General features: G+C 39.3%; 1 protein-coding gene across 1 annotated transcript in view; it reads left to right on the forward strand.

The window, feature by feature from the left end:
* OSTF1 (osteoclast stimulating factor 1) overlaps positions 1-26,044 on the forward strand; it is a 50,340-nt gene that overhangs the window by 21,651 nt on the left and 2,645 nt on the right. Inside the window, exons 3-9 of the mRNA XM_011000022.3 lie at positions 8,096-8,146; positions 10,764-10,827; positions 12,467-12,520; positions 14,098-14,205; positions 15,148-15,197; positions 19,092-19,170; positions 22,584-22,682. Coding sequence (XP_010998324.1) covers positions 8,096-8,146; positions 10,764-10,827; positions 12,467-12,520; positions 14,098-14,205; positions 15,148-15,197; positions 19,092-19,170; positions 22,584-22,682 — 505 coding nt within the window. The remainder of the gene's footprint in view (positions 1-8,095; positions 8,147-10,763; positions 10,828-12,466; positions 12,521-14,097; positions 14,206-15,147; positions 15,198-19,091; positions 19,171-22,583; positions 22,683-26,044) is intronic.

Consider the following 26,044-nt stretch of genomic DNA (forward strand, 5'->3'; position numbering starts at 1 on the left):
CACAGGTGTGAAAGCTGAGCCCCTCGGTTCATCTGTTTGTCCTCCCTGTCTTGGGCTCATGTCTTTCATCTGCTGCTTCTCCCCGTGTGGTGACACCACTTGCTTTAAAACCACTAAGTGACCTGTATATACAATATGTGACCCTGTCTTAGTCATTCTTCCTCTGAATCTCATGCTAACCTTCCCTGATTCTCCTATTGACCCGTTAATTCTCAGTGGCACATGTTGCCAGTTTGTCCAGAGCCACTTTTTCTGTCTTTGCTGTATGTATTTTCTTTTGTTACAGTTTCTAGTGTCCATCCATCAATCCACCCATCCATCCGTGGTTTAGGGAGCACTTATGTGCCAGAACTGGTCCAGGCCTTGGGGATACTACAGTGAGCACAGAAGGGACGGTCTCATGGAGTTTCCATCCTAGTGAGGAGAGCCAGACAGTAAGCAGACAATGCATGTGACTTCAGGGCCGGATAAGTGCTGTGAAGGAAATAAGGAGGGTGAGGGGCCGAGAGATTAATGCAGGGAGGAGTGTTATTTTCAACAGGTGTTCAGGGATGGCCTTTTACAGAGGGCGTGTTTGAGAAGAGACCTGAAGGAAGTGAGGGAGCAGAGGCACAGCAAGTGCAAGGGGTGTCTTTGGTGGGCCCTAGAAACTGCGGGGAGGGGAGTGGGGTTGGGAAAGTCACGAAGGAGGGAGAGGAAGGTCGGAGACGAGTTCAGGGTAGCCTGGTGGAATGGGAGGGCAGATCATGGATGGCCTTCTGGGTCTCATTTGGATTTGGCCCTGGGTAAGTTGGGAAGCAACTGGAGAGTTTTGAGTCCAGGACTGATTAGAGAGCTAAGTTTCAGAAGAATCCCTCCACATGAGGTGTAGAAAACCGTCCAGGAGTGCGAGAGTGGAAGCAAGGAGTCCAGACAGTTAGGAGGCAGAGGAGAAGGAAACCAAGAAAGGAAAGCTCACTGCTTTCAGCTTGCTGCTGGCTTTGCGTGGGTTTGCCCCGGACCCTGTTGTCCCAGAGCCAGCAGCTCAGAAGGTAGCGCAGAACAAGCGGCGCTGAGCACTGAGTCACTGCCATCGGGCTGGAGCCTGCCTTCAAACCCCACATCTGTCCTCTACTCACTGTGTGAATTTACTTAACCTATGGCCATTGGTTTCTTCATTCGAAAGTGGGGATAATATTAACCATCCTATGGTAGAGCCTTGTTTTGAGCGTGGAACGAGATCAGTATTTAAAGCCCGCCACATGGAGGGTGCCCCTAAATGACATCAGTGAATGCAGCGCATATGGGTGTGTTCAGGTGAGTCCTCCTAGACTTTGGGAACTAAATGTCTCTGGAACAAGAAAGGGGTTGGGTGGGTGGGGCTAAGTCTCAGGTTTTAATTCTTCTCACCCTGAGGTTCCAATAATATCTTTGCGATGTTGGTGAGGGTGTGGAGCAGATGGCGTGTTAGTTTGCTACCTCAGACTGCATAGCTTAACCAACAGATACTAATTTTCTTAGAATTTTGGAAGCCAGAAGTCTGAGGTCAAGGTGTTGGCAGGGCTGGTTTCTTCTGAGGCCTCTGTCCTTGACTTGTGGATGGCTGTCTTCTCCCTGCGTCCTCACTTGGTCTTTTCTCTGTACTTGTCTGTGTCTCAGTCACCTCTTCTTAAAAGGACATCAGTCATATTGGATGAAGGTCCACTTTAATGACCTCATTTTAACTTAGTTACCTCTTTAAGAATCTGTCTCCAAATACACTCACATTTTGAGGTACTGAGGGTTAGGACTGTAACTATGAATTTGGTGGGGGACACAAAAATGTAAGCTAGTATGAGGCCCAGAAATTGTTATCTTTGTCCTCTGCTCACAGGGAGGTCTGTCGTTTCATGCCCCTCGTTGTCCTAGTCATTTGTTTCCTCTGGTGCAAGACCCCTGAGCTGGATAGGAGTTGGTGGGGGAGGCAGTCATTAGCTGCCCTTCTGAGCAGGTCAAAGAACAGACCATACTCAGCAGCCTCCCTAACTCTAGAAAGTGACCTGCGTTTACTCAACTTGAGACCTGAGGTGACTCCTAACTCTTTATCTTCTCTCCCCGCCAATATCCTATTGTCATCTTATTGTCAGTCCTTTCTCACTGACCTCTTCCTCCTCTGGTTCCCATGACCTTGTGCCTTTCCTGGCTCCTGACACACAGACTCCAGCTTCTCCATTCCATCTGCATCCTTCTGCCCGATGGGTTTTCCTACAGTGTAGCTTTGATCCTATCACCTGTTTCAACCCTTCACTTGACTAAGGACAGTGTCCTCTGTGGTCCAGCCCCCTTTCCAGCCCTGCCGTCCTCTGCTCCTTCCCTTTGTGGACCGTTCCAGTCTGGATTTGGTGCACAGTAGAACTCTGAATCTCTGAATCCTTTCTAGACTTATGGCTCTGCACCTCTCTCAGCTCTGATTACATACTTCCTCTTCCGCAGAGGCTCCCTGAGTGCGCCAGAGAGGAGTGGGCTGCTTCTGCCCGCTCTGACCTTCTGCACTTGGCATTGCAGTCCTGTTCACCAGCACGGTATCTAGGGTGCAGAAGAACATAGGGTTTCAGAGCTGAGAGTAGCTTTTAGCAGCTGTGTGACCTGGTAAATTCAGAAATTACCTAACCTTTGTGCCTCAGTGTACTCATCTGTAAAGTGAAAATAATAATAATCTCAGGGTTTTAGTGAGAATTAAGTGAGATTGTGTAAAGCTGCTGTTACTGTTAAGGACTTGTTGTTAATATTAGGAGTAGTGGTTGCTATGTTCACAGACTTTTTTTTAATGATTTTTCTTGTGGGGAGAAGGCAGTTAGGTTTGTTTGTATTTATTTATTTGTTTGTTTATTTATTTATTTATTTAATGGAGGTACTGGGGATCAAACCCAGGACCTTGTGGATGCTAAGCACACACTCTACCACTGAGCTACACCCTCCCCACCTTGTTCACAGACTCTTAACACATATTTTTGATTAGTTCGCATATTGATTACTTTAATTCACCTCTAGTTCTGCTCCAGGATGGAGTCTCTTTACTCTTTTTAAAAACTCATAGTTATTACTGAATGCACAGGAGAAAATAGACATTTAATTCATTGGGTTTTTTTTTAATATTCCACATTTAAAGTGTTATTTTTAATGTCTCTGGTCCCATGGATCCTAGGCTGCAGAGCCGTGCTGCTAATTCACCTGTACGACCAGTAATGACCACCGCGTGCCCTGCTCCCCCTACACTCTGCCCCTTTCCCTCTCCTCTCCGTCCGAATGTTAGAGGGGAGGCATCTGGCTAAGCAGGTAGCCCCTGGGTCCCCTGGCCCTTCCTGATGGGTTAAGTGCCCATGCTGTACCAGTTGTTCAATATTTTGAATATCATCCCAGGACTTGATTTGTCTTACATTCTTTTTCTGAATGAGAATTTCTGTTGGATTTTCTCCCTCGACACCTCTCTATGGGATAGGTGTACCTTGGTACGTCCTAAACTCACCTGGCCTCCTTAAAGTCATTGAGACAAGGCAAGTTGGGAGGACTGAGCTGGACTCTGTGGGACCACTGCTGACATGTGTAGCACCCCAGGAAGGCCTGGGTCCAGTGTTTAGCTACTGGGCTACCCTCAGGAGGCACGAGCAGCAACGCCCAACTCCAGTCTTGGTGATCTACTGAACAGGTGGGACACTGAGAAGCTTGGAGCTCCTGGTTCTTCCTGCCAACTTGTTCTTCCTCTGCCTTGCTTGAAGGCAAGATAGTCCTGGCACCACCCAGCGCTGTTCGGTTCTTATTTCTTGCTTCACCTCCAATCCAATAAAGTGTCATATAAAGGCCTGGCAGGACTGGATAGACCAGCATAAAGCTGCGCTGATGGAGCGCGCACAGCATGTTCTGTGTGCTGGAGGTATGTTGGTTTCCACAGGGAAACCAGTAGGACCCTCCTCTATCATATAATGTTTGCTGGACTCCTCTAGGTTTATAGCACTGTGTGTAGAACAAGGAGCCCTAAAATGGGATTCCAAAAGCTGAAGTAGCCCTTCCCTACCACTGTGTGATCTGTGGCAAGTTCTTCAACCTCTCTGAGCCTGATTGTGAAATGGGGATTATACCCATGACCCAGCCCTGCTTTGATAGGTTGTTGTGAGGATACGGTGAGGTTAAGTGTGCTTTGCAAGTGTAAGGTGTTGCTGTTGGCTTTGTTGTATTGCATTATGTGTGGGGTGGGGTGGGGAGAAACCACAGATATTTTCCACAGCCACTGCCTTTTATTCTGGTCATGACACCATGGTGACCAGTAATGGCCATGCATGACCCGCCTGTATGAGAGAAAGTATAGGAGTTGGTAAGATTGGGGCTCCAGAATCTGACTGTCCTGGTTCAAGTTTAGGGTCTACCATGTACCTGCTCTGTGGTCTTGGACAAGTTTCTCATCCACAGTGTGGTGATAAGAATCTCAGCCACTTCACAGTGTTGTTGGTGAGGATTAAATTAGTTAATATTTCTAAGTGTCCAGACTTGGCGTGATACTATAAAGTGCTAAATAAAAATGTTTATGGAAATTTGATTTTTTTTTCTTTCTGTTAATTCTTGGGGCTCCAGGCTGACAAATGTGAAAGATTTCAAAAGGATGTCGTAGTCTTTCCAAAATCTTTCATGAAATATGTATTTGCATAAACCAACAAAATTAATGCCTTGAGAATTATATGTTACTAAGAATATATGGCACAGGAGCGAGGATGTACATTACCAAGTCTGTACTCATCTCTATAACATCCTAGTGGCCAACAATTTACTTCTTCTGATACCTTGTGGTTCTTCAAGGAGAGAGGAAAGGAGGAATGTGGTTAAAAACCGAAGAACAAACTAGAAACAGAAGTGCTGACTTGATGGTGTCACTTTTTTTCCCATTTCTGTTCCATGAATATGATGTCAGGAATTTAAAAGTAGATCCTCATTGAACAATTTACATTAATTGCCCTCCAAGTGGTTTCTTATGGAAAGTGTGAATACTGGAGGTAAAAATCTGTTTTTAAATGATGAAATTCCTTGTTGTGTCTACTGCCAGCAGCAGTTGGAAGAATTTGGTAGATCACCTCCTTAGCTCTGTTAGGAAAAACTGCCTTTAGTTTCTTTGGAAGACAATTTTTTACAGGGAGTAGCATTGTGTGTCTGGGAGCTATTGATTAAAAAGAGAATAAACCATCCACTGTCTTTTCTCGGGACAGAAAAATGACGAGACCCTTTTTACCTGACTGAAATTGACTGCTTACTGTTGCTGCCTCGGCTGAAAAACAAGTCTGGTCTGCTTGGTGGCTCAGGCAGACACCACTGTTGAACGGCAGCCATTAACTTAAAAAACCAAAACAGCACCGAGAAGTATTGAAATGACTGTACTTTGTGACGTTTTCCAAATCATGCCCTTTACCAAACCATGAAGGATGAGAATTATTTAAAAGACCTTAAGAGTTTTAATTCTTCTTGGCTTTTCTTGCCTTTTTAAAAATTGAGGTAAAATTCACATAACATAAAGTTAACCATTTTTAAGTGAGGAATTCAGTGGCCTTTAGTACATTCACAATGTCGTGCAGCTATCACCCTGTCTAGTTCGAAAACATTTTCATTACCCCACGGAAAACCCTGTACTTATGAAGCACTTACTTTCCATTCTACCAGGTTTTCTTCCTCCCTTCCTTCCTTCCTTCCTTCCTTCCTTTCTTTCTTTTTAATGAGAAGGCTAGTTACAGGGATTTGTGTGTATTCTTTGTTTTGTTTTATTTTGTTTTTAATAGTTATTCATTCAGTACTTTCTCAGAACATGCCTTTTTGTTTCAAGGGTGAATAATCTTGGCTTTTGTGATTTTAGGAGACCAAAATTGTAGGTAGAGATGACTCTTTTAATGTAAGGGCTAATTGAGGAAGATTCATTGTTAGACGTAAGTAGGCAAGGTTAGCTCTTACCCACTTGGAGATGCAATGGCATAAGAATGGTCCAGGATGGCTCTAAGACCAGAAAGATCTCTTCAAGACGTTGAACTCTTCTTTTTTTTTTTTTTTTTTTTTTTTTTTTTTTTTTTGAGGGTGGGTAGCTGAGGAGGTAATTAGGTTTACTAGTTTGTTTGTTTGTTTGTTTATTAAATGGGGGTACTGGGGATTGAACCCAGGACCTCGTGATGCTAAGCATGCACTCTACCACTGAACTATACTCTCCCCAACATTGAACCCTTTCAAAACTCCAAGAAACTCAGAATCTCTCCAAAAAAATGCTGAGTTTTCACATGTATGCCATTTTCTTTATATCCTGTTTCATTCTGTTTCCCTTACATCCTGTTTCATTCTGTCCTGCCATTCTTTACTGTCATCTAAAGGAGAGATAGTCAGATGGTATTCAAATTGCCAGCGAAGGCCAACCTTACTGTTGCAGGGATGACCACAGCTTCTAGTTGGGAAGCTTTGGTAGTAAGCGAGTCCCCTTTCTGGCCCCTCTGAGAAATGACCCAGTTTGTAGCAAGGAAATACCTAAGGAAATAGTTTGTTTCTTTAATCACTTTCTGTATCCATCACATATTGGTAGTAATATTGATCATGGATTATCAGAACATTTTAGAGAAAGATGAGAGAAAAATCTTAGAAGGCTTTACTTTTTTCCTTCTGAATGCCTGTTTCCAATAATTTTAAAATGTGTGTCTTTGAATCTACCTAGGTTCAACTAATTTTGCATAAATGTGCTATGTGTAAGTCTCTGAAAATCAAAGTGTAAATGCAACAGATGCTTCAGGAAGTGCTTATTAAAGGAACTCAAGACATTTTTTGGTTTCATGAATCATCATTTGCAAATTTTTATATTTGAATGCATAGTGCATCTAAATATTTATGAAATGTAGTTGCTTAAAGCATGCTATAGCTGATATAGTCTTCATTTATATTCAGGGAGAAATAGTTATAATAATAGTGTATATCATTTTTAAAACTAAATAAATTACTAGTGCAGAGTTACATTTACTGCCTTAGTCTGCAACTGAGAAAGGAGATAAACAAAAGGAAAATGAAAGAGTGAAATAATTTATTTCACTAGCATAATTTTTATTTGTATAGAACAGTAACTATAGTCAAATATCCAAGCCTTTTTTAAAAAAAGTATTTTTCCTACCAAAATTATGGAAGTAATACATGCTTGTGATGGAAAATTTGGAAAATGTTCTATGCATATTTCATGCATAATTGTTATCTTATCCTATGTGAAATTTTGTGGCCTACATTTTTCAGTCAACATGACAATGTAGGCATTTCCCAATATCTGAAACTTGCTCTCAACGGGCATCATCTTGTTTACTTATAAAGTCATGCTGATAAGTGTTATCAACTGATGGGAAAGAGAAGATGTTTAATTTGAGAGCCTGGCTCTATTCAGAGAGTTTGTAGGACATTTGGCTGATCCAAGCCAGAGCACATATTGTCTGTATAATCAGTTAACCCCTTAGAGCTACTTGTGGTCCGGACTGAGTTAGTGCTTCATGTCTTTCAGCTCTTTGGCCTTATTAATGGTTGAATAATGTATTAACTCTTCTCATACATGAAATATTCATTCTCTCTGAATATGAAGAGATAGGATAAGGTTTTCTCAAAATAAGCAGATAGCAGATGATGATACGAAAGTGTTTAAGGATTAAAGCCTAATCATTTAGGAGAGAGCCAAGCTTCTAGCTATTTTTCATGATTTTAATTCCTGATATTTATCCTTTTGTGAAAAAATGTATATCACCTTTTGAAATTCCCTGCAAGAAAGGAAGTTTTCTTCATATTCTATTTTGATATAAAAATGTCTTGATTTCATTGTGGAAGAAAATAAGATTATGTGGGGGGGGTTCTTACTGGCCATTCATTGTCATTCTTTGAAGTTCATCATGGCAAAAATTCAGCTTTCTGTGCTTCTGTTAGTTTGTCAGTAATGTTTTGTTATATGGTTTATGGGGAGATTTAGGTCTATAAAAACCACAGTGTCTATAAGGATATTTTAAAATTAGAAATTTGTATAATTATCTTCATCATCACTATTGTAATCTAATTCATGAAAATCAAATGGAGTCAAACTTAAATTTTTTTTTTCTTTTAGCCAGATGAATTGTACTTTGAAGAAGGTGATATTATCTACATTACTGACATGGTAAGCCCATCTAATATTTTGTAATACCATGTGTGAGCTAAAGGTATATGAGACTATTTTGCATAGCCATAATATTGTACATTATTTACATGTATATCTGTGTATCAGTACATATGCCCAAGTCTGTTAATCTTAGCACAATTTGTAAGATTAGAAGTAGCCCTTATGTCCATCAGTAGGAAAATAGTTGGATGGAGTATTATGCAACTGTAAAAAGGAATGAGGAATAGCTCTATATGTCATTATGGAGTGATTTAAGTGGAAAAGAGCAAGATGAAAAAACTTGGATAGTGTGCCCTTTCTTATCTAAGAAAGGGTAAGAGGACATACACATACTTGTCTTCCTCAATTTAAAATAAAAAGTCAAAAGAAGGGTCATACAATAAAATCAAATAAAATACTTTCTTTTGTGTGATGGAAGGGAAATAGGGGAGAGGTAACATAAGTGAAATATAGACTTTTTAAAAATTGTACCTTGTTTTGAAGATCTGACTTTGGAATCGTGTGAACTTTTGCATAGTTATAAAATTAAATTAAATGGTAAAAAGAAATCTCTGAAAAAAAAAAAAAAGAAATCTCTGAAAGTTAAAAGCAGAATGAGTCAAATGAACTTAATTGAACCCCAGGTATTTGGCATAACCACACAGAGAGGAGAACTATTCCAAGTGACTTTAAAATCCAGCAGTTTGATTGAACATCTTTAGTAGAATAATATGAAGAATAAAAAGAACTGCCACCCACAAATTATAAACTGTTTTTAATCAAGATCTTGTTGGAGAAGTGTTGGTATTGTTATTCTGAGATTGCTGCATGTATGTTGTGGTTTAGAGCAAATGAGTCACTAGGTCAGTGATTTTCATCTTGCAAGAAAGGATACAGAAGGATGTAAGATTGATGAGGTTAAGTAGCTCTGCATTTGAATTGGAAGCACAGTTCATTTTATCTAAAATAAAATTAGCAAAAATATTTCCTGTTCTGTCTGTTGAAAAGGAAAAAAAAAAAAAAAGACCAACCCAGTATTAATATGTTATTTCCTGTTAAAAGAATAAGATGCCATTGAGAAATGTCTGGTACCAGATTGAGGGCAGCAAAGGTACAAAATAATCCCAGAACATCTTGTTATTGGAAAGCAAGGAAACTACCAAAGAGAATTAGGGTCATGCTGGAAAGACACAGAAACTAAGCTGAAGAGGTTGCCAGTCAAAGATAGGACAATTTGAGCCATCAATTAGGGCAACAATCCCAAGGATTGAACCATATAAATTCGTGAGTCCCTAATGATGCTTAAAAACAAAACCAAACAAAACAAACATCATGGGTCAACCTGAAAGAATGCTTAGGGAACTAACTTTTTATTCTGTAGACTGTTAAGGAAAAGAATCAGCATTTATTCTGCCTTTTCTCTGTGCACTTTATCTCTGGGTAACCTGAGAGTTGATGAGGGCACGTTTTTCTTTAAAGTAATATTCTAGTTATTTAAATAAAGAACAAAAGATAGAATTACAATGTCCCCATTTTGTAACCCCTATGGAATAATGTACCCAGATAATGCTCATCAGTGGTTACTTACTTTAACAAGAGACCACCATTTTTTGTCTCCTGACGGAAGAATCAATGCTACCGTGAAATAGTCTTGTCCATCAAATGGAATCTGAGTCTAATTAAGCCTCTAGGACTAATAACCAATTTATAGGCAATACAGGGAATGGAGGAACTCATTTTTGATAACAAGTGATACAACAGGCAAAACTAGACTGTTCGAAACTCTTTAGAACCAACTAGTTTCTTTGACAAGTATATTGTGAAGGAGTGAAAAAAAAAATGGAGGAACCCATAGACTAAAAGAGACTTAAGAGGCAAATCAGTCATCATGTTGTATGGCCCTTATGAAACATACTGGAAAATTCGAGGATTGTAGATATTTGATGATATTAAGGATTTACTATTGAAAAAAAATCTAAGTCATGATAATGGTATTATTATTATGTCTTTGAAAAAGTCCTTATCTTTCAGGGACCCATACTGAAGTATTTGCAGTTGAGATAATATGATGTCTAGAATTTACTTCAAAGTAATCTTTAGGGGATTAAGGGGAGCGAAGTTGTGGGTGAGGATATATATGAAACAATATTGGCCGTGAGTAAATAATTCATGCAGTTGGGAAATGGGTATGTGTAGGTTCATTATACTGTTCTTTCTACTTTGGTATAGGTTTGAATTTTTCTATGATAAGCAGTTACCCAAAAAACAAAGGTAAAATGAAGAGATCTTTAGAAAGCCATATTGAGGCTAAGAGAAATTAGACTCTGGATAAAAAAAAAAAATCCTATAAATAGTTTAAACTACACATAATGTTTTCCTTCTCTTTCGTATTATCTGCGTTTGATTTGTTTGAGGCTCTGTGATGAAGTCTCTCCGATTGGTTGCAGGCAGATGTGTATGTATTTGTAATGTAACAATAAGGGGAATGGACGTGGGTAACTGGGGACTGAGGAAGCTTGGTCAGTGTGACCAGGGCGGGTGGGCATTTTGTAGAGCTCCATGAGCTGCGTGGTTTTTAAAGTGATTGAGTGCAAACTGGATTTGGTGCCACTTAATTTAACTCTTCTTTCACCAGAGTGATACCAATTGGTGGAAAGGCACCTCCAAAGGCAGGACTGGACTAATCCCGAGCAACTACGGTAAGTGTGGCCGCAGTGGCTTTACTCGGAGTCACTGACAATCTGGAACATTTTCTACTCTGGGAGCCTCCTCTTAATAAAATGGTCATGGATGGTGGAAGTACTTGAACTTGGCTCCTTGGCTTAAAAAAAATGCTTTGTAACATTCTTGAAAGAACCCAAGGGTTCCAGGGCAATGCTTATGGTTTTACTTAATTCAACTCTTAGAACATGTTTCTTTTTCTTTCTTTTTTCTTTTCTTTTTTTCTTTTTCTTTTTCTTGGACTAGCCTTTTCTTTTGTGATGAAGTAACCTTGCCTTGTTATGTTAATTAATGTTTGAGGCAGTGATGTTCATTAAATGAATATTAGGGCAGTTTGGGGAGCTTGAGAAGTGAGATGCAGGCCCTGCCATGAACCTGCTTGTAGTTGGAAGGGGGACAAAACAGATTTCTGTAGAAATTAGCAGAGTAAAGGAAAAAGCACATGAGATTGATAAACCGGGGCCCTGGGTTTTAATCCTTCTTCCACTTCCTAATAACAAGGGACCTTAGTAAAGGCACTTAACCGCTGCCCCCTGGGTCTGTTTCTCCATCTGTATAATGAGAACATTTGATCTGAATCACTTCTAAGTTTTCTTTGGACTACAGCATTAGAGACACCCTTAGACCAATAGAGCTGAAATCAGGTACCAGTTCCAAACACTAGAAGGAGACTTAGAAAATTTCAAGGAAGGCACTTCAAAGCTTCTAATGGGATAGTAAGAGAGGGAAGGAGGTGGAGGGGAGGAGGGAGAGAAGTTGAGGGGAATGAATGAGCCTGAGGCTTGGGGCTTAACACAGGAGCCCCACTTACCTGGTCTAAGGGCAATACCATTCTGGATTTTAAGAGACTTTAAACATTTCTACACTCCTCTAATTTTGAAATCCCAAATAAATTTCTACTGTGCACTCCAATCCCAGCTGGTCATAGACACGGAAGGTATAAACTGTTCCTCTGTTGTTTTGGATCCCTGGTAGCCAGGGGAGTGTCCAGTTTCAGCCCTTTGTGGTGGGAGGCATGGGTCTGAAGTCTTACTTGAACAAGTTTTCATGTAGTCATGCCTACTGATTCTAGAACAACAGTGAACACACCTTCCTTGGAGGCAGGTAGGTATGCTGATTGCCCTTTCTGAATACAGGAAGCACAGTATTTCTCCCTCTCCCCACCCCTCATATCATATGCACACACACAAGGGAAATAGTCATTTTCAGCCATCTTTAAAGTGTTTCTACGGAATGTAAAAATGAACATCAAATACTTCCTTTTGCAGTTTCCGGACTGAACTGTTTGTTAATGCTTTAGTAAACTGGTGTGCAAGCTTTGAGTCTGTCTGTTTTTGTTTATGCTTCCAGTTCATTGCTGTCTCTGTTTTTGTTTACATTCCCAGTTAAATTGCTATGTTACTGTCTTAGCTTGATTTCATTTGACACATAATTCAGTTTCTTTCAAAGCACAAAAAAATCACTTTGATTTTCTGCCATCTTTAAAATCCACATTAAGTAAGGAAAGCTGTATGGTGGAAGGTCCTGGCACTTCTGAAGCTGGGGACTGAATTGTCTTTAGGGAGTTCTTTGGGTGGCCCTCTCAACATTGGCTTGCACTTTTTCTTTTCAATCTAGTGGCTGAGCAGGCAGAATCCATTGACAATCCATTGCATGAAGCTGCAAAAAGAGGTAGGTGTGATTTTCTTTGATGGAGATAGCAGTACAGTAAAACACACAGATATTATATAATTTGATGACTTTTAACAGATGTACACACTCATGTAACCAACACCCAGATCAAGATCTGGAACATTTTCATTATCCCAGAAAGTTCCCTTCCCAGTTAAATCCTAGCCTCCCCTAGAGGCAATCTCTGTTCTGCCTCCTTTCACTCTAGAGAGATAAGTGTGATTTTAATTTTTAAGTCAGTTGACAAATACTTTTGAGTATTTTACCTGCCCTGTGCTTAGTGGCAAGTGGAAAGGCATGGTCTGTGACTCCCAGAGCTCAGAGTCTGGTGGAGGAGAGATGTGTGTAGCAGATCATTATAAGATGGTGTAATAAATCCAGCAACTGAAGTGTGTTTCAGTACTCACAGGCTATAGAGGACAGAGTGAGTAACTAGAGGGCAGAGGGTGCGAGCTGCTTGGGGGTCCAGCGACTAGGAGAGTGTTGGTGTAGTGCAAGTGTGTATGGTGAGGATGGGGTCGGGAAAGAAGGGGACACCAAGGACGGGCCTTACACTTGGGGCTTTATCCTGTAGATCAGTGGTTCTCTACTGAGGGTAATTCCTCCTGCCAAACCCTGGGATTTGGGGCAATATCTGGAGACATTTTGGTTGTCATTATTGGGAAGATGCTGGCACGTTTTGGGTATAGGCTGGGGATGTTGCTAAACATCCTATAGTGCACAGTACAGCCCTCATAGCAAAAAATTCTCCAACCCCAAATATCAGTAGGGCCATTTTTAGCGGGGAGGGTATAGCTCAGTGGTAGAGTACATGCCTAGCATGCATGAAGTCCTGGGTTCAATCCCTAATACCTCCATAAAATAAATTAATAAATAATATATAAATAAATAAATAAACCTAATTACCCTGCCACCAAAAATTAAAAAAAAAAAAAAATAGGGCTGCTGTTGAGAAACCCTGCTGTAGATAATAGGGAATTTTTGTAAGGCCTCAGAAAGCTTTCATTTAATATTAGATCTTGCTGAATGTTCAAAAGAAAATGACTGGTTTAGGATTGTGCAAAAGTAAAAGTACTAAACTGACATTTAAAAATTCTTGTAAACTAGATATGTGGGCCATTAGCCAAAGAATTTTAAATTAATATTTTAACATATAAGAGCAGCAGCTTTGAGTAGATTATTTAGTTTTCCTTTTCTTATAAGATCAGAAAATGTGTTTTAAATATGAATATTAGTAGCATCTGCATGTTCTTAGGTTTGACTGTTTTTCCCAAAGTTCCAGGATTTCACAAAGGAAGAAAAAAAATTTTTTTTCAGGGTAAAAATACTTTAAGTGGACCCATTTAGGCACCTCTTTCCATTAACCTGCCATTAAAAATTGATGTTAATGCTTTCCATTAATAAACTGGAAGTCAGAATGTACCATAGTGAATGCATTACAGAGCAGGTTTTAATTTCAGACTGCTGATTAATCCTTTGCAAATGTGAATTTATGTAGGATGAAATTGATTTAAAAGCAAAACAGAAAACTGCCAAACCTTTTTCATGTGTTTTTATAAATGAAAAATTTTTTTCAGGCAACTTGAGCTGGTTGAGAGAGTGTTTGGACAACCGAGTCGGTGTTAATGGCTTAGACAAAGCTGGAAGCACTGCCTTATACTGGGCTTGTCACGGAGGTCACAAAGGTATTGCATTTTTTTTGTTATCACACATATCTGTGTTACTGAAAATGTGCTTCATCTAGGGAAGCCAGAGTTACAGAAATGAAAAAAAGAATTGGTTATTCTTTTCAAATCCTTTAGAGTATCAGCCAGAAGCCCTGAACCTGGAAGCTCTGTAAAACTAGGTAGAATGTGACTGGTCAGCCTCACTACATGGAGCTCTTGAACTTGAAAGAGTGGAAGCTTCCTTTACTCGCTCAAGCTCGGAAAAGTTACAGGAAAACAACAGTAGTACAAAAACAAGCCCCACTGTCTAATCTCACAGACGAAAGGGGCAGAATGGACTCCTTTAGCTTAGTTTTTCCCAGTATGCTTTTATGGTTTACATTCTGGTTTAAGACAGACTGTTAAATTCAGGAGAGAGAGAGCTTTTGCTTGAGTTAGTGATTCAGTTGATAACTTTCTTTGTCTTATAATCAGTAAATGGCAAGTGGAATTTCTACATGTATTTCAGCCTGGCCAAGAATCTATCACACTCACTCCCTTTCTACCTCTGTCCACAACACACAGAAAGTAATCACAACAGTGAGAAACGAGGAACCCAACAAATTAAATAGCATGGCCAAAGGAAAATTTATGGCTGTCTCCCCAAAGAAGCCTATCTTTTTTTGGCTAATAAACACAAAATAGTGATATGAATATTAAGTATCCTAGCAAATGTAAAAATATTCCTATAGTAGATGTCATGTGAAAATGTGAAAGCAAAATTATTTGAAAAAAATTTTCCCTAAGTAATTCTGCCTTTTAGATTCTTCGGTCTTCTGTTTACATAAATGTTAAAAAAAATTGTTATAAGGATTTTCTTGAAGATTCTTCTAAAACATATTCTTTTATAATTATTGTACCTGGTCTTGTCAGGCTTTTGCTTCCATTCTTAAAAAAATATCTTTTCTCTTTCAATTTCAGATATAGTGGAAATGCTGTTTACTCAGCCAAATATTGAACTGAACCAACAGGTGAGCTTGCTTACACAGAAGTCATTTAACACCCCTGTTTTGCTCTCCTGGTGCGGCTTATGGGGGTGTAAAATCATATCTTGATGTTTTGAGCTCACCTTTTCCCATTTATTATCTTTCATAACATTTTTAATCAAAGTACTACAAGCACAGAGTTAAAAAGTGATTATTGCACCAAAGTCCAAATTGTATATAAAGCCCCAGATGCCTACCACACTCCTCATATATCACTTTTAGCCTTTAGCTCTTTCCTCTTATCTTCATGTTACTGAGGAATATGCTTATGGAGTTGTCTCATAATTCATCATCTTCATGAGTATTTTGGCATCCTGTCTGGTAGGTGAAGGTATAGGCTTGCCAAACTGTCGGCTTCCAGCACCCAATCTCTTGAGCTCCTTTAGTTCTCCTAATGTATCATATCATAGTTCTTGGTTTTGTTACTATATAGTGCTTATAGTATAATGGCTAGTGAAATATCATTCACTGCTTGTATAACTGTTCTGTTTCTGTATTTATTGACCTTTATTTAGCTTTAAAAAAATTTTTTTAACACTTTTTTATTGAGTTACAGTCATTTTACAATGTTGTGTCAAATTCCAGTGTAGAGCACAATTTTTCAGTTATACATGAACGTACATATATTCATTGTCACATTTTTTTTTCGCTGTGAGCTACCACAAGATCTTGTATATATTTCCCTGTGCTGTACAGGATAATCTTACTTATCTAGCTTTTTTTTTAAAATCTCACAAAGACTTCTACACGGTTGTATACTCTCTTGATTTACCTTTCTAAAGTGTATGAGATAGTCAGCTGCTTTCTTTTTTTCCTTCCTGGAATCATGCTGAAAGCTCTCCAGCTTCATTTTCTAATCAGAACAACTTGGTCTCTACTGCCCTTTGCTGTCTTCCTGGGAAACCTTTCAGCTTCCTCCTGTTGTCTTCACTTTTCTGGATCCTGTATGTTCTGTATGTTGAAGAAGATCTTCAACTAGATTCCTGAAAAAGGGGAGCTTGGGATTGATTATATGGCTGACAGAATTCTGGGCGGAAATTGATTTCACTCAGAATTTTGCAGGCATGGCTCCAGGATATTCTAGTTTCCAGGGTTGCTTCTGAGTCCCATTGTTTTGTGTGTGATCTGCTTTTTCTCTTGATTAGAGTTTTACTCTAGCCTTTGTGTTCTAAACTTTCACAGTGTTGTGCTTTAGGATGGGTCTTTTCCTGATAGTTTTCCTGGTAAACTCTTTCCGCCTGGAAAAATACCTTGCATTATTTCTTTTATAGTTTTCTCTGGCTGTTTCCTTTGTTCTCTGGTTCTGGAATGCCTGTTAGTAGCTGTGTTGGATGGAACCCTCAGATTGAGCCTCTAATTTTCTTAGTTTTTCTCACTTATGTCTTTTGGCGGGGGGGTGGTAATTAGGTTTATTTATTTATTTATTTTAATGGCTGCACTAGGGATTGAACCCATGACCTCATGCATGCTAAGCACACACTCTACCACTGAGCTATGCCGTCCCCCTCTCACCTTTGTCTTTATGTTTTACTTTAGTGAGCTTTTTAATTCCCCAGAACTCTGTATTAGATTTTTGTTGCTATGTAACAAATTACCACAACTTTAGCAGCTTAAAACTTCACCTGTTTTCCTTATATTTTCTATAGGCCAGAATTCTGGGTGGCCTCGCTGGGTTTTCTGCTCAGGGTCTTACAGGTTGGAATCAAGGTATTGGCTGGAGTGAGGCTCCCAACTGGAGCTCAGGTCCTGTTCCAAGTTCATTCGCATTGCTGGGAGAGTTGCATTTCTTGCACCTGTGGTACAGAAACCCTCAACTTTCAGAGACCACCCTTCCTGATAGACTTTTCACAACATGGCTGTTTGCTTTCTTCCTCAAGGCCAGCAGGAGATCATGTCCCTGATGCTATGCCTTTTAAAATAAAGGGCCCACCTGATTAGATCAGGTCCACCTAGGATAATTTCTCTTTCGATGAACTTAAGATCAACTGATTAGAAACCTCATGATAAGAGTAGTATCCTGTTATATTCACTGGTCTCATCTATACTCGAGGGGAGGAAATTATGCAGGGGGTGTATTCCAAGGGGCACAGAGCTTGGGGGCCATCTTAGAATTCTATCTACCATAAGCTCTTCTTTTACTCTGATTGTTACTTTTATATGCCATCTTTTTTCCTGTTTCATTACATAATATCTTCTTATATCTTGATGTATTAATTACATATATATATATTTAATTGAAGTACAGTCAATTATATTGTGTCAATCTCCAGTGTACAGCACAATGTCCCAGTCATGCATATACATACATATATTTGTTTTCATATTTTTTCCATTAAAGGTTATTACAAGATATTGAACATAGTTTCCTGTGCTATCCAAAAGAAACTTTTTTTAAAAATCTATTTTTATGTATAGTGGCTAACATTTGTAAATCTCAAACTCCCAGATTTATTTCCTCCCATCCCCCTTCTCCGGTAACCATAAGATTGTTAACTAAGTCTGCGAGTCTGTTTCTGTTTTGTAGATGAGTTCATAGTGTCCTTTTTTTTTTTTTTAATTCCACATATGAGTGATATCATATGGTATTTTCGTTCTCTTTCTGGCTTACTTCACTTAGAATGACAATCTCTAGGTCCATCCATGTTGCTACAAATGGCGTTATTTTATTCTTTTTATGGCAGAGTAGTATTCCATTGTATAAATATACCACATTATGGAAAACAGTATGGAAATCCCTCAAAAAACTAAAAATGGACTTACCATATGGTCCAGCAATCCCACTCCTGGGGATGTATCTGGAGGGAACTCTAATGCAAAAAGATACATGCACCCCAATGTTCATAGCAGCACTATATACAATAGCCAAGGCATGAAACTAAACTAAATGTCCATCAACAGATAACTAGGTAAAGAAGTTGTGGTCTAGTTATATACTTTTTAAACATTTTTTTGCTATTCACTATACTGTATCTTTTTTCTCTGAGATCCATTGGTTTTGTTTGTTTTGGTCTTTCTTCAGATACTAGAGGCTGTCCTTAAATATCTAGTGTCTTTGTCTGTCCATTCATATTTGAGTGTGATTGGAAACTCCGTGTGCTTGGTGGCTTCTCTGTAGGGTGAAGTGCTAAAGTCCTGGCTGTTTTGCTAGGTTATACTCCATTGCCAATATAAATATTCCTTTCCTCCCCTGCACTGGGACTGTTCAGCTCTACCAGAGAAATATTCTCCAGCATCCTCCCTGGGAGTAGATGCTAGATTGGACACTCTGGGGCAGTGGGGTAGGTGAAGGTAACCGGGAGAGGCGTCTTACTGCTCCATTTGTAGGTTTTTCAGCTAGACCTCTGCTTTTAGTTCTTGGCCTTATTCCACCTTCTCTTGTAGCTGTGAGTTCCATGAGCTTGGAAACTATCTGGTTAATTTCTCAACAGGGTAATTCTACCATCTGTACTGGGTCACATGGCAGCAGGGAGAGTGGAAGGTGATCTGGGGTTCTAATTACTCATTAGAAACACTGTCACCCAGTACTGTTGATTTCACCCCCATTCTCATTCCTGCTCGTGTCTCCAGGGATCTCTAGTTCCTAACTCATGCTAGGTTTCTGCAGGGACAGACCTGCTTGCTTCCCCCAGGAGTCTCCCTCTGCAGGAATCTTCATTTCCGCTTGTGCTCCGCCAAGTCTTCTGTTTGCTCATCCCATTCCCTCTCCTCAAATGACTCATCTCTCATCTCTTGAGTCTCCTTTCCCCTCTTTGGAATTTTGTATGATTTTATAGCTGTGTTCTCATTGTAGGTTTACTTAGGTTAGAGTAAAGTTAAATTCATGCGTATTTTCAATTCACTCTATTTTTAAAATGCTACATTCTCTTGTTATCACCGTAGAACAAGTTGGGAGACACAGCTTTGCATGCTGCTGCCTGGAAGGGTTATGCAGATATTGTCCAGTTGCTTCTGGCAAAAGGTAAAGTATGCCTAGTTTATCTGGCCTGTGCTTGCTCTGAAAAATAGGCTACATCCAGCTATGCCATTTGAAATAGTAGGGAAAATAATAGGTTTCTGTTTTTAAAACTGGAACTTAGGTCTCTACTCTGAATCACAGAGTTGTTGTGATATGATGAAATGATTGAGGTGATTTGTATACATTTTTAAATTAAAAACTTGATAAGCTTTAAAATTACATGTATTACTTTTAGGAAGAATTTATGGTATATTGCTGCAGGATTAAAGGGCCTTAGAAGAAAGGGGTGTGTGTGTCTGTATTTGTGCACACACATATAGAGAGGAGATCTAAGAAAGCCATATGGGTAAAGTTGCTGAGGCCACTGTTCTCACAGTAAAGTCTTGATAGGTAAGAACAAATGCAGTGGCTGCAATCTCCTGCTTTGAGCAGAGCAGATGTTAGATGTACAGAGAATGGGAAGATACCTTGATTCCCTGTTTTTACACGTCAGAAGAAACAGTGAAATTATGGATTCCCTATCTATCCATCTACTTGTCCCACAAATACTAGTTAACCCTTACAGAGGGCTGGGGGATATCACCCTATACTGCACCCTGGACTAGAAGGCTTTGTATCAGATGCTTGAGGCACCCAAGCTGCATGTCATATGGATGCGCTGCGGTTAGGGATCCTCGGAGCAATGTGTGGAACATATGAGAAGAAATATTTTTGGTTTAAAGTATGTTGATATATAAACTCCAGAGATAAAAGATCAGACACCCTGAGGATTACTATGGTGCCTCCAAAGGTGTGCCACGAGCTGTGCTGTCTATACGGCAGCCACTGACCCCGTGTGCTGCTGAGGCTCTGAAATAACGCCCGTCTGAACTGAGGTGTGCTCCAAGTGTAAAACAATCGCCAGATCTTGAAGACTTAGTGAAAAAAACAAGAAGCAAATGCGGCGACATGGATGGAGCTAGAGATTATCATACTAAGTGTAGTGAGTCAGAGAAAGACAACTAACACATGCTATCACTTATATGTGGAACCTAAAAAAATATATAATACAAAGGAACTTATTTACAAAATGGAAACAGACTCACAGACATAGAAAACAAACTTATGGTCACCAAAGTGGAAAAGTCGGGGAGGGATACATTAGGAATTTGGGTTTAGGAAATGGTTGCATTCCTTCTCTAGTGTCTTGTCTTTGAACATTTCCCATTCTGACAGAAAGCATATATATGAGTTCTCAAGTGTAATTTAAAGTAAAGTATGATTAGTCACAGAGCTATGAACCCTCAGGATCTTTGACCTGTAGCACAATGAGAGAATGAGGTTTTCCATATAACCCCAGCTGTAGATAGATCTACATCTGCTCACAGGAGATTTTCACACACGATCACTGTATTCCCAATTAAACATACTATTTTTGACTCAAGATTTTTGCCTTTGAGTCTTAGGACATCTATTTTTTGTTGAAGAGGATGTGGTTGCAGAGAAAATGGCACTCTATTACACTGTGGCAGAAAGTAAATTCGTAAGCCTTCTTGGAAGGCAATCTGACAGTAGCTAGTAGAGTGAAAATATACATAGCCTTACATTTTGGTACCACTTCTAGGAAACCACCCTTTAGAAATACATATAAACAAAGATGTTGTTCAAGGATGTTCATGGCACTATTGTTTGTGATAATGAAAATTAGGAACTAAGTGCCCCTCAATGGAGGAGGGATTAAATAAAATTTGGAATGTCCACAGAGTGGAATACTTAAAAATGTTTAAATAGATTGACTTCTAAGTATATGTACTGCTAAAGAATGAATACCATTATATATTGTTAAGTTAAAAAAAAATCAAAACTAGTGGTTACCAATGGGGAGAGGGGAAAGGGGAGGGGCAAGATAGGGGTAGAGGATTAAGAGGGGCAAACTACGATTTATAAAATTGAGGGAGGGTAATAGCTCAGTGGTAAGGTGCATGCTTAGCATGCATGAGGTCCTGGGTTCTATCCCCAGTACCTCCATTAAAAAAAATTTTATACAGTGAGGGTGGGTATAGCTCAGTAAGGTCCTGGGTTCAATCCCCAGTCCCTCCATTAAAAAAAAATAGAATAAAATAATAAATAAGTAAGTAAGTAAGTAAATAAATAAATAAACAAACAAACAAATAAATAAAGTACTACAAGGATATATGGTACAACCCAGGCAATATAGCCAATATTTTAAAACAACTATTAGTGGATTGTAACATTTAAAAATTATGAACCACTGTGTTGTATACACCTCAAACTTATGTAATATTGTACATCACCTGTACCTCAATTAAAAGAAAAAGAAAAATACCATTGGCAAAAAAAATCAGATTACAGACCACTGCTTGTAGTATGACTTCGTGTACATGTCCACGTGTGTCTGAATGCATTCGTGCACGTGAGGGAGATGGGAGCTGATGCCCGCTTGTTGGGAGTCGTCGCCTCTGGGGAAGGTGGAAGATGGGGACAGAAAGGGTTAGCTGAGGGCTGAAATGAGACGTAAGCTTTTGTTCAGCATACTTTTGTAGTTTTGAATCTTTGACAGTGAGAACGTATTCATGAATCCTGATGTAATTTATATCACAGTAAAGGGGGAAAAAGTGAGTAGAAGGTGGGCTATGGGAACAATGGATTGCTTCTAGATTTTAGTGTTACTGTTCTGTTAATATGCATGAGAATATACATAAGACACAAAGTATTAATTCCCTCAAGCTCAACTCACATGATCTTTTCTAGAGACCTTCTTGAACAGAAGAGGCAAAGGGTAAATTGAATTTAATCTCCAAAAAACTCATGCCAAGGCACACTGAGTCTAACTGATTGAGGGTTTTACCACAGGGTCAGTACACTCCTCATTGGAAAGTGCATGTGCAATTCTACAGGGACTTGAAAGGCTATGTTTTAATTGTGTTTGATTATCACAGGTGCAGCAACAAGCTCCCTGGTGAAAGATGCCAAATATGCTATTGCTGAGAAAGCTTTACTGTTTGGAAAGAGCTTATTACTTAAAGGCCAGAATGGTTCTCTGGTTTTGCCAAAAGCGATTAGTTTTGATGGAAAGAGAATTGGCAGCTGTGTAATTAACACTGCTGTTTGTGGTATAAGAAAGCTGTTTAGAGAGTAAGTCCTAAGAGTTTGCATCACAAGGAAAACATTTTTTCTGTTCTTTTAATTTTGTATCTATATGGAATGATGAATGTTCACTAAACATTGTCATAATCATTTTATGATGTTTTTAAGTCAGATCATTATGCCGTATACCTTAAATTTATACAGTGCTGTTTGCCAATTATATCTCAATAAAATGGGAAGAAAAGAAAGTGAAAGTAAACCAAAAAGAGCATTGACTGCTACTATAGAGTCTTCAAAACGCCAAATTAACTTTTCTTGTGTTGGGGAAGGTGCTAGAACAGACTTAAGAAACAACGAGAAGAAACTGGCCCTGGACATGGCTACGAATGCTGCCTGTGCATCTCTCCTGAAAAAGAAACAGGGAACAGGTACTTAGTTTTAATCCTTTTTCCTCCTGGTGCCATCATGACTAAGATACATTCATTTAATATTGGAGAATACTTTTTCTTGGTAAACTCTTTGGGTGATTCTGAAGTTAGATTTTATATCTTTAGCCTGAATCGGAACCTCCAACATGGAAGAATATCTTTATGCAAATGAATTTGAAGAGGCATCGATTTTTTGCTATGATTAGTGTGTTTCTTTTGTTCCTTGCAATCAAGTTCTTATTACCTTATTTTCCATTACTGTCCTTATCAGAGAGCCATTGTTTCCATATCCTCACTTCAAATATGTTTTTGTGAGTGGTTGTCTCTAAATATTCTTAAAATTAAGCCCTCAACAGCTTTCTGATTATACTTTGTTTCTGTTTTAAATGAGGGTATCAGTAAACTGTTATCAAAGTTATTCTAGACTTTGTAAACATACTGGTATCTATTTACCTTCTAGGGTGGTTTTTAAAGATAAAGTGTACATTTTTAGAGATAATACCTATTGACATGGGAAAATAGGTTTGAAAAGTTCACATATGACTCTGTACAAGTGAAATTTGGTGGTTTTGAAAAGGTGTCAAGGGAAAGAAAAGGTGTTAAATGCATTTGCATCATTCATGATTACTATTCAGAGACTGGCTGTTAATTTGACTTCTTAGTACTTAGCTTGTTGAATGTGTTCCCCCAGATTCATTCTGATATGGTGATTCCTGAAAGGAGTGCTGGGACTGGGAAAATGTGCTTTGAACTCCTCTTTCCATCCACCTCTCCTTTGTCCCCTTTTCATTCATCATCAGCCTCCCATCCCGTGAGAAACCCAGAGGGGTAGGAAGAAAGAAAGGTAGAAGGTGATTTGGTTGGAGGGAACATTAAATCTCTTTTTTCTCATTTCTCAAGCCTTACTCTACTTTATCATCTCATGTTTGGCACTTTAATACCACTTTGAAGGATAAGCCTGTAATGGATACATGCTTACTACCATTTTCTACAAAGGAACTGGTATGAGGAGGACTCACCTTTTTGCAGGTCTTTGCATTGCTACTCATCATTCCGGGCTTTTTCAGTATTGCCTTGAAGTCTCAAGTTTAGACTGATCCATGTTGGTGGAGAATCACTAAAACAGCTTTTTAGCAACTTCCATTATAGAGGCTAAGTGCATGTGTTTTCATTTTATCCTTAGGGTATTATCATTTTCAGAGTTGTCAAACTTGGGTAATGAGATACTAATTTCTGTTTTTATCATTTCAATTGAATTCTCATTCATTTTTCAACCCTTGGAAAACTTATTTCTCCCTCAGGTATCCTTTGATTTATGAGAAGAGGCAATATTATGCTGTCCCACATTCCGTATCTATCAGAAGCCACAAAACACAGTCAGTCCCCTAGTTTCCTGCTTCTGTCAATCAAAAACAGCAAACAGTCCCCCTGTCTTCAGGGAAGCTCTGTCCAGGGAGCTTCACAGAATCATCCTCCTTACCTGTCATCAAATTCCCATCATAGTCCTCCTCGCAAACCCAGTGTCCCTTTTGTCCTTTATTTCAGATAAGTGTTTGTTCCAGATTCTTACTTAACTTCTGTTCTGGTGTAATGAAAACTATTAAGCGGTCTAGGATTTCTTAACTATTTAAGCCATGAATGTTCGCTGACAGAGCCACTCTTTCTTTAAAGTAATTACTAATGCATAGATGAATATAGGGTGAGTGGGAAAGTGTTTGCCAGCTGAGTGGTGCTCTCAGCTACACTTGGACTGAGAAGCCGTATTCGTAACCATGTGGGAGGATTCTCTTACTTGAGGTGGACCTCGGTTGGGTCAGGAGTAGGACTGTGGCCTCACTTCCTTTCTCTGCCGCTGACTTCCCGTTGCTACTTGGGTGCCTCCAAAATGTCTTGACTGAGTAGGAGTGAGGTTTCCTGTGAGCTAAACATTATCAGACCCTCATGTACACTGTGAGTTGGCTTGTGATAGGCAAGGAAAGTATCACACCTGCTCACACTCCAGGGAGCGACACCCAGAAGCCTCCACATGAATAACTGGAGCTGGAAGAGGCAGGTGGCAAACTTTTCTCTTTTTCTCCTTACTTTTCCACAGTCTTTGTAGAAAACGGCTGAGATGTGGGTGGTCTTTTTCTCCGTTCCCTCCAAATGTCTGTAGTCTACCTTCCTAAATGTGTACTGTACTGAATTCATTAATGAGGTAATCTTGGGGCCTGGCACAAAGAGCCAAGAAACGCATTTTCATATTTCAATTTTCATGTTACCTTTTTCTCTTTTTTTTTCCTTATTTCATTCCCCCAATCATCCAGTAAAAAATTTTTTTTTAATTTGTATTTTGATCCTAGTTGGAATGTGAATATTGGGCCATAGAGCTAATTGCCAGCATGAATGCTAAACTAGAAAGAGTACATTCTGATATTGTTGTCCACTTTTGAAAGCACATCTTGAGTTTCTTGTAGGGACAAAGTAATTTACATGTTACAGTTACCTTGAAGGGTAACTTTAGGATATAGGGATGGAGTCAGGTCATACTTGGGGATTGAGCCTTTAAATGTGTTTTCCAGTTTTTAAAAACTGGAGTATAATTTATATTAAGTAAAGGACATAAATCCTAAGTCTACAGCTTGATAAATTTTTTTTAAACTGTGCTTACACAATTAACCACAACCCAGGTCAAGACAGAGGACACTTCCCACACCCCAGAAGCCTCCCTCAGTATCCTCTGCTTCTCTCAGTAGATTAATTTTGCCTGTTTTCAAACTTGACATAAATGAAATCAAACAGTATGTGCTTTTGGGTGTCTAGCTTCTTTCATGTAACTTGTCTGTGAGATTCATCCATGTTACTGTGTTTGTCCTTCCACCATTTATTTGTCTGTCCATCTGTCTTAAGTTCTGGTGCTTGATTTGGGACTTGTAAATCCAGGGCAGTGAGATTGAGAAAACAATGGAAGTGAGTTGGGGGAGGCTGGGAGGCAGTGCTAGGAGATGCATTACCACAATAGTCATGCCCTCAAGACATGCTATGAAGGTTCAGCTCATCACTTACCTCTGGGCCATATGAGAAGTTTCCAGAGAAGCTGTGCCTCAGAGCAGTCCATGAAAGGAAGGAAGGAGAAGGAGTTTATTTTCCTGGCTGTCTCTTGCTTTCCATTCGGTCAGAGTTTGCACCATGGCAAGTCATTTTTCTCTTGCTAACAGGAGAAATGAGATTAAAGTGAAGAGCTGCAGTTACCGTTGAAGGACAAAGAATACCTCCAGTGTCGCAAAACACAGGATTGTCTAGCAGAGTGGAAAGGAGAGGAGCTTTGCTGTTTGTCTTTCTGCCTTTTGCTTTTTAAAAAAACTTTTACCAAGTTCATGGCC

This window comes from Camelus dromedarius, chromosome 10, assembly GCF_036321535.1.
Source record: "Camelus dromedarius isolate mCamDro1 chromosome 10, mCamDro1.pat, whole genome shotgun sequence".
NCBI lineage: Eukaryota > Metazoa > Chordata > Mammalia > Artiodactyla > Camelidae > Camelus > Camelus dromedarius.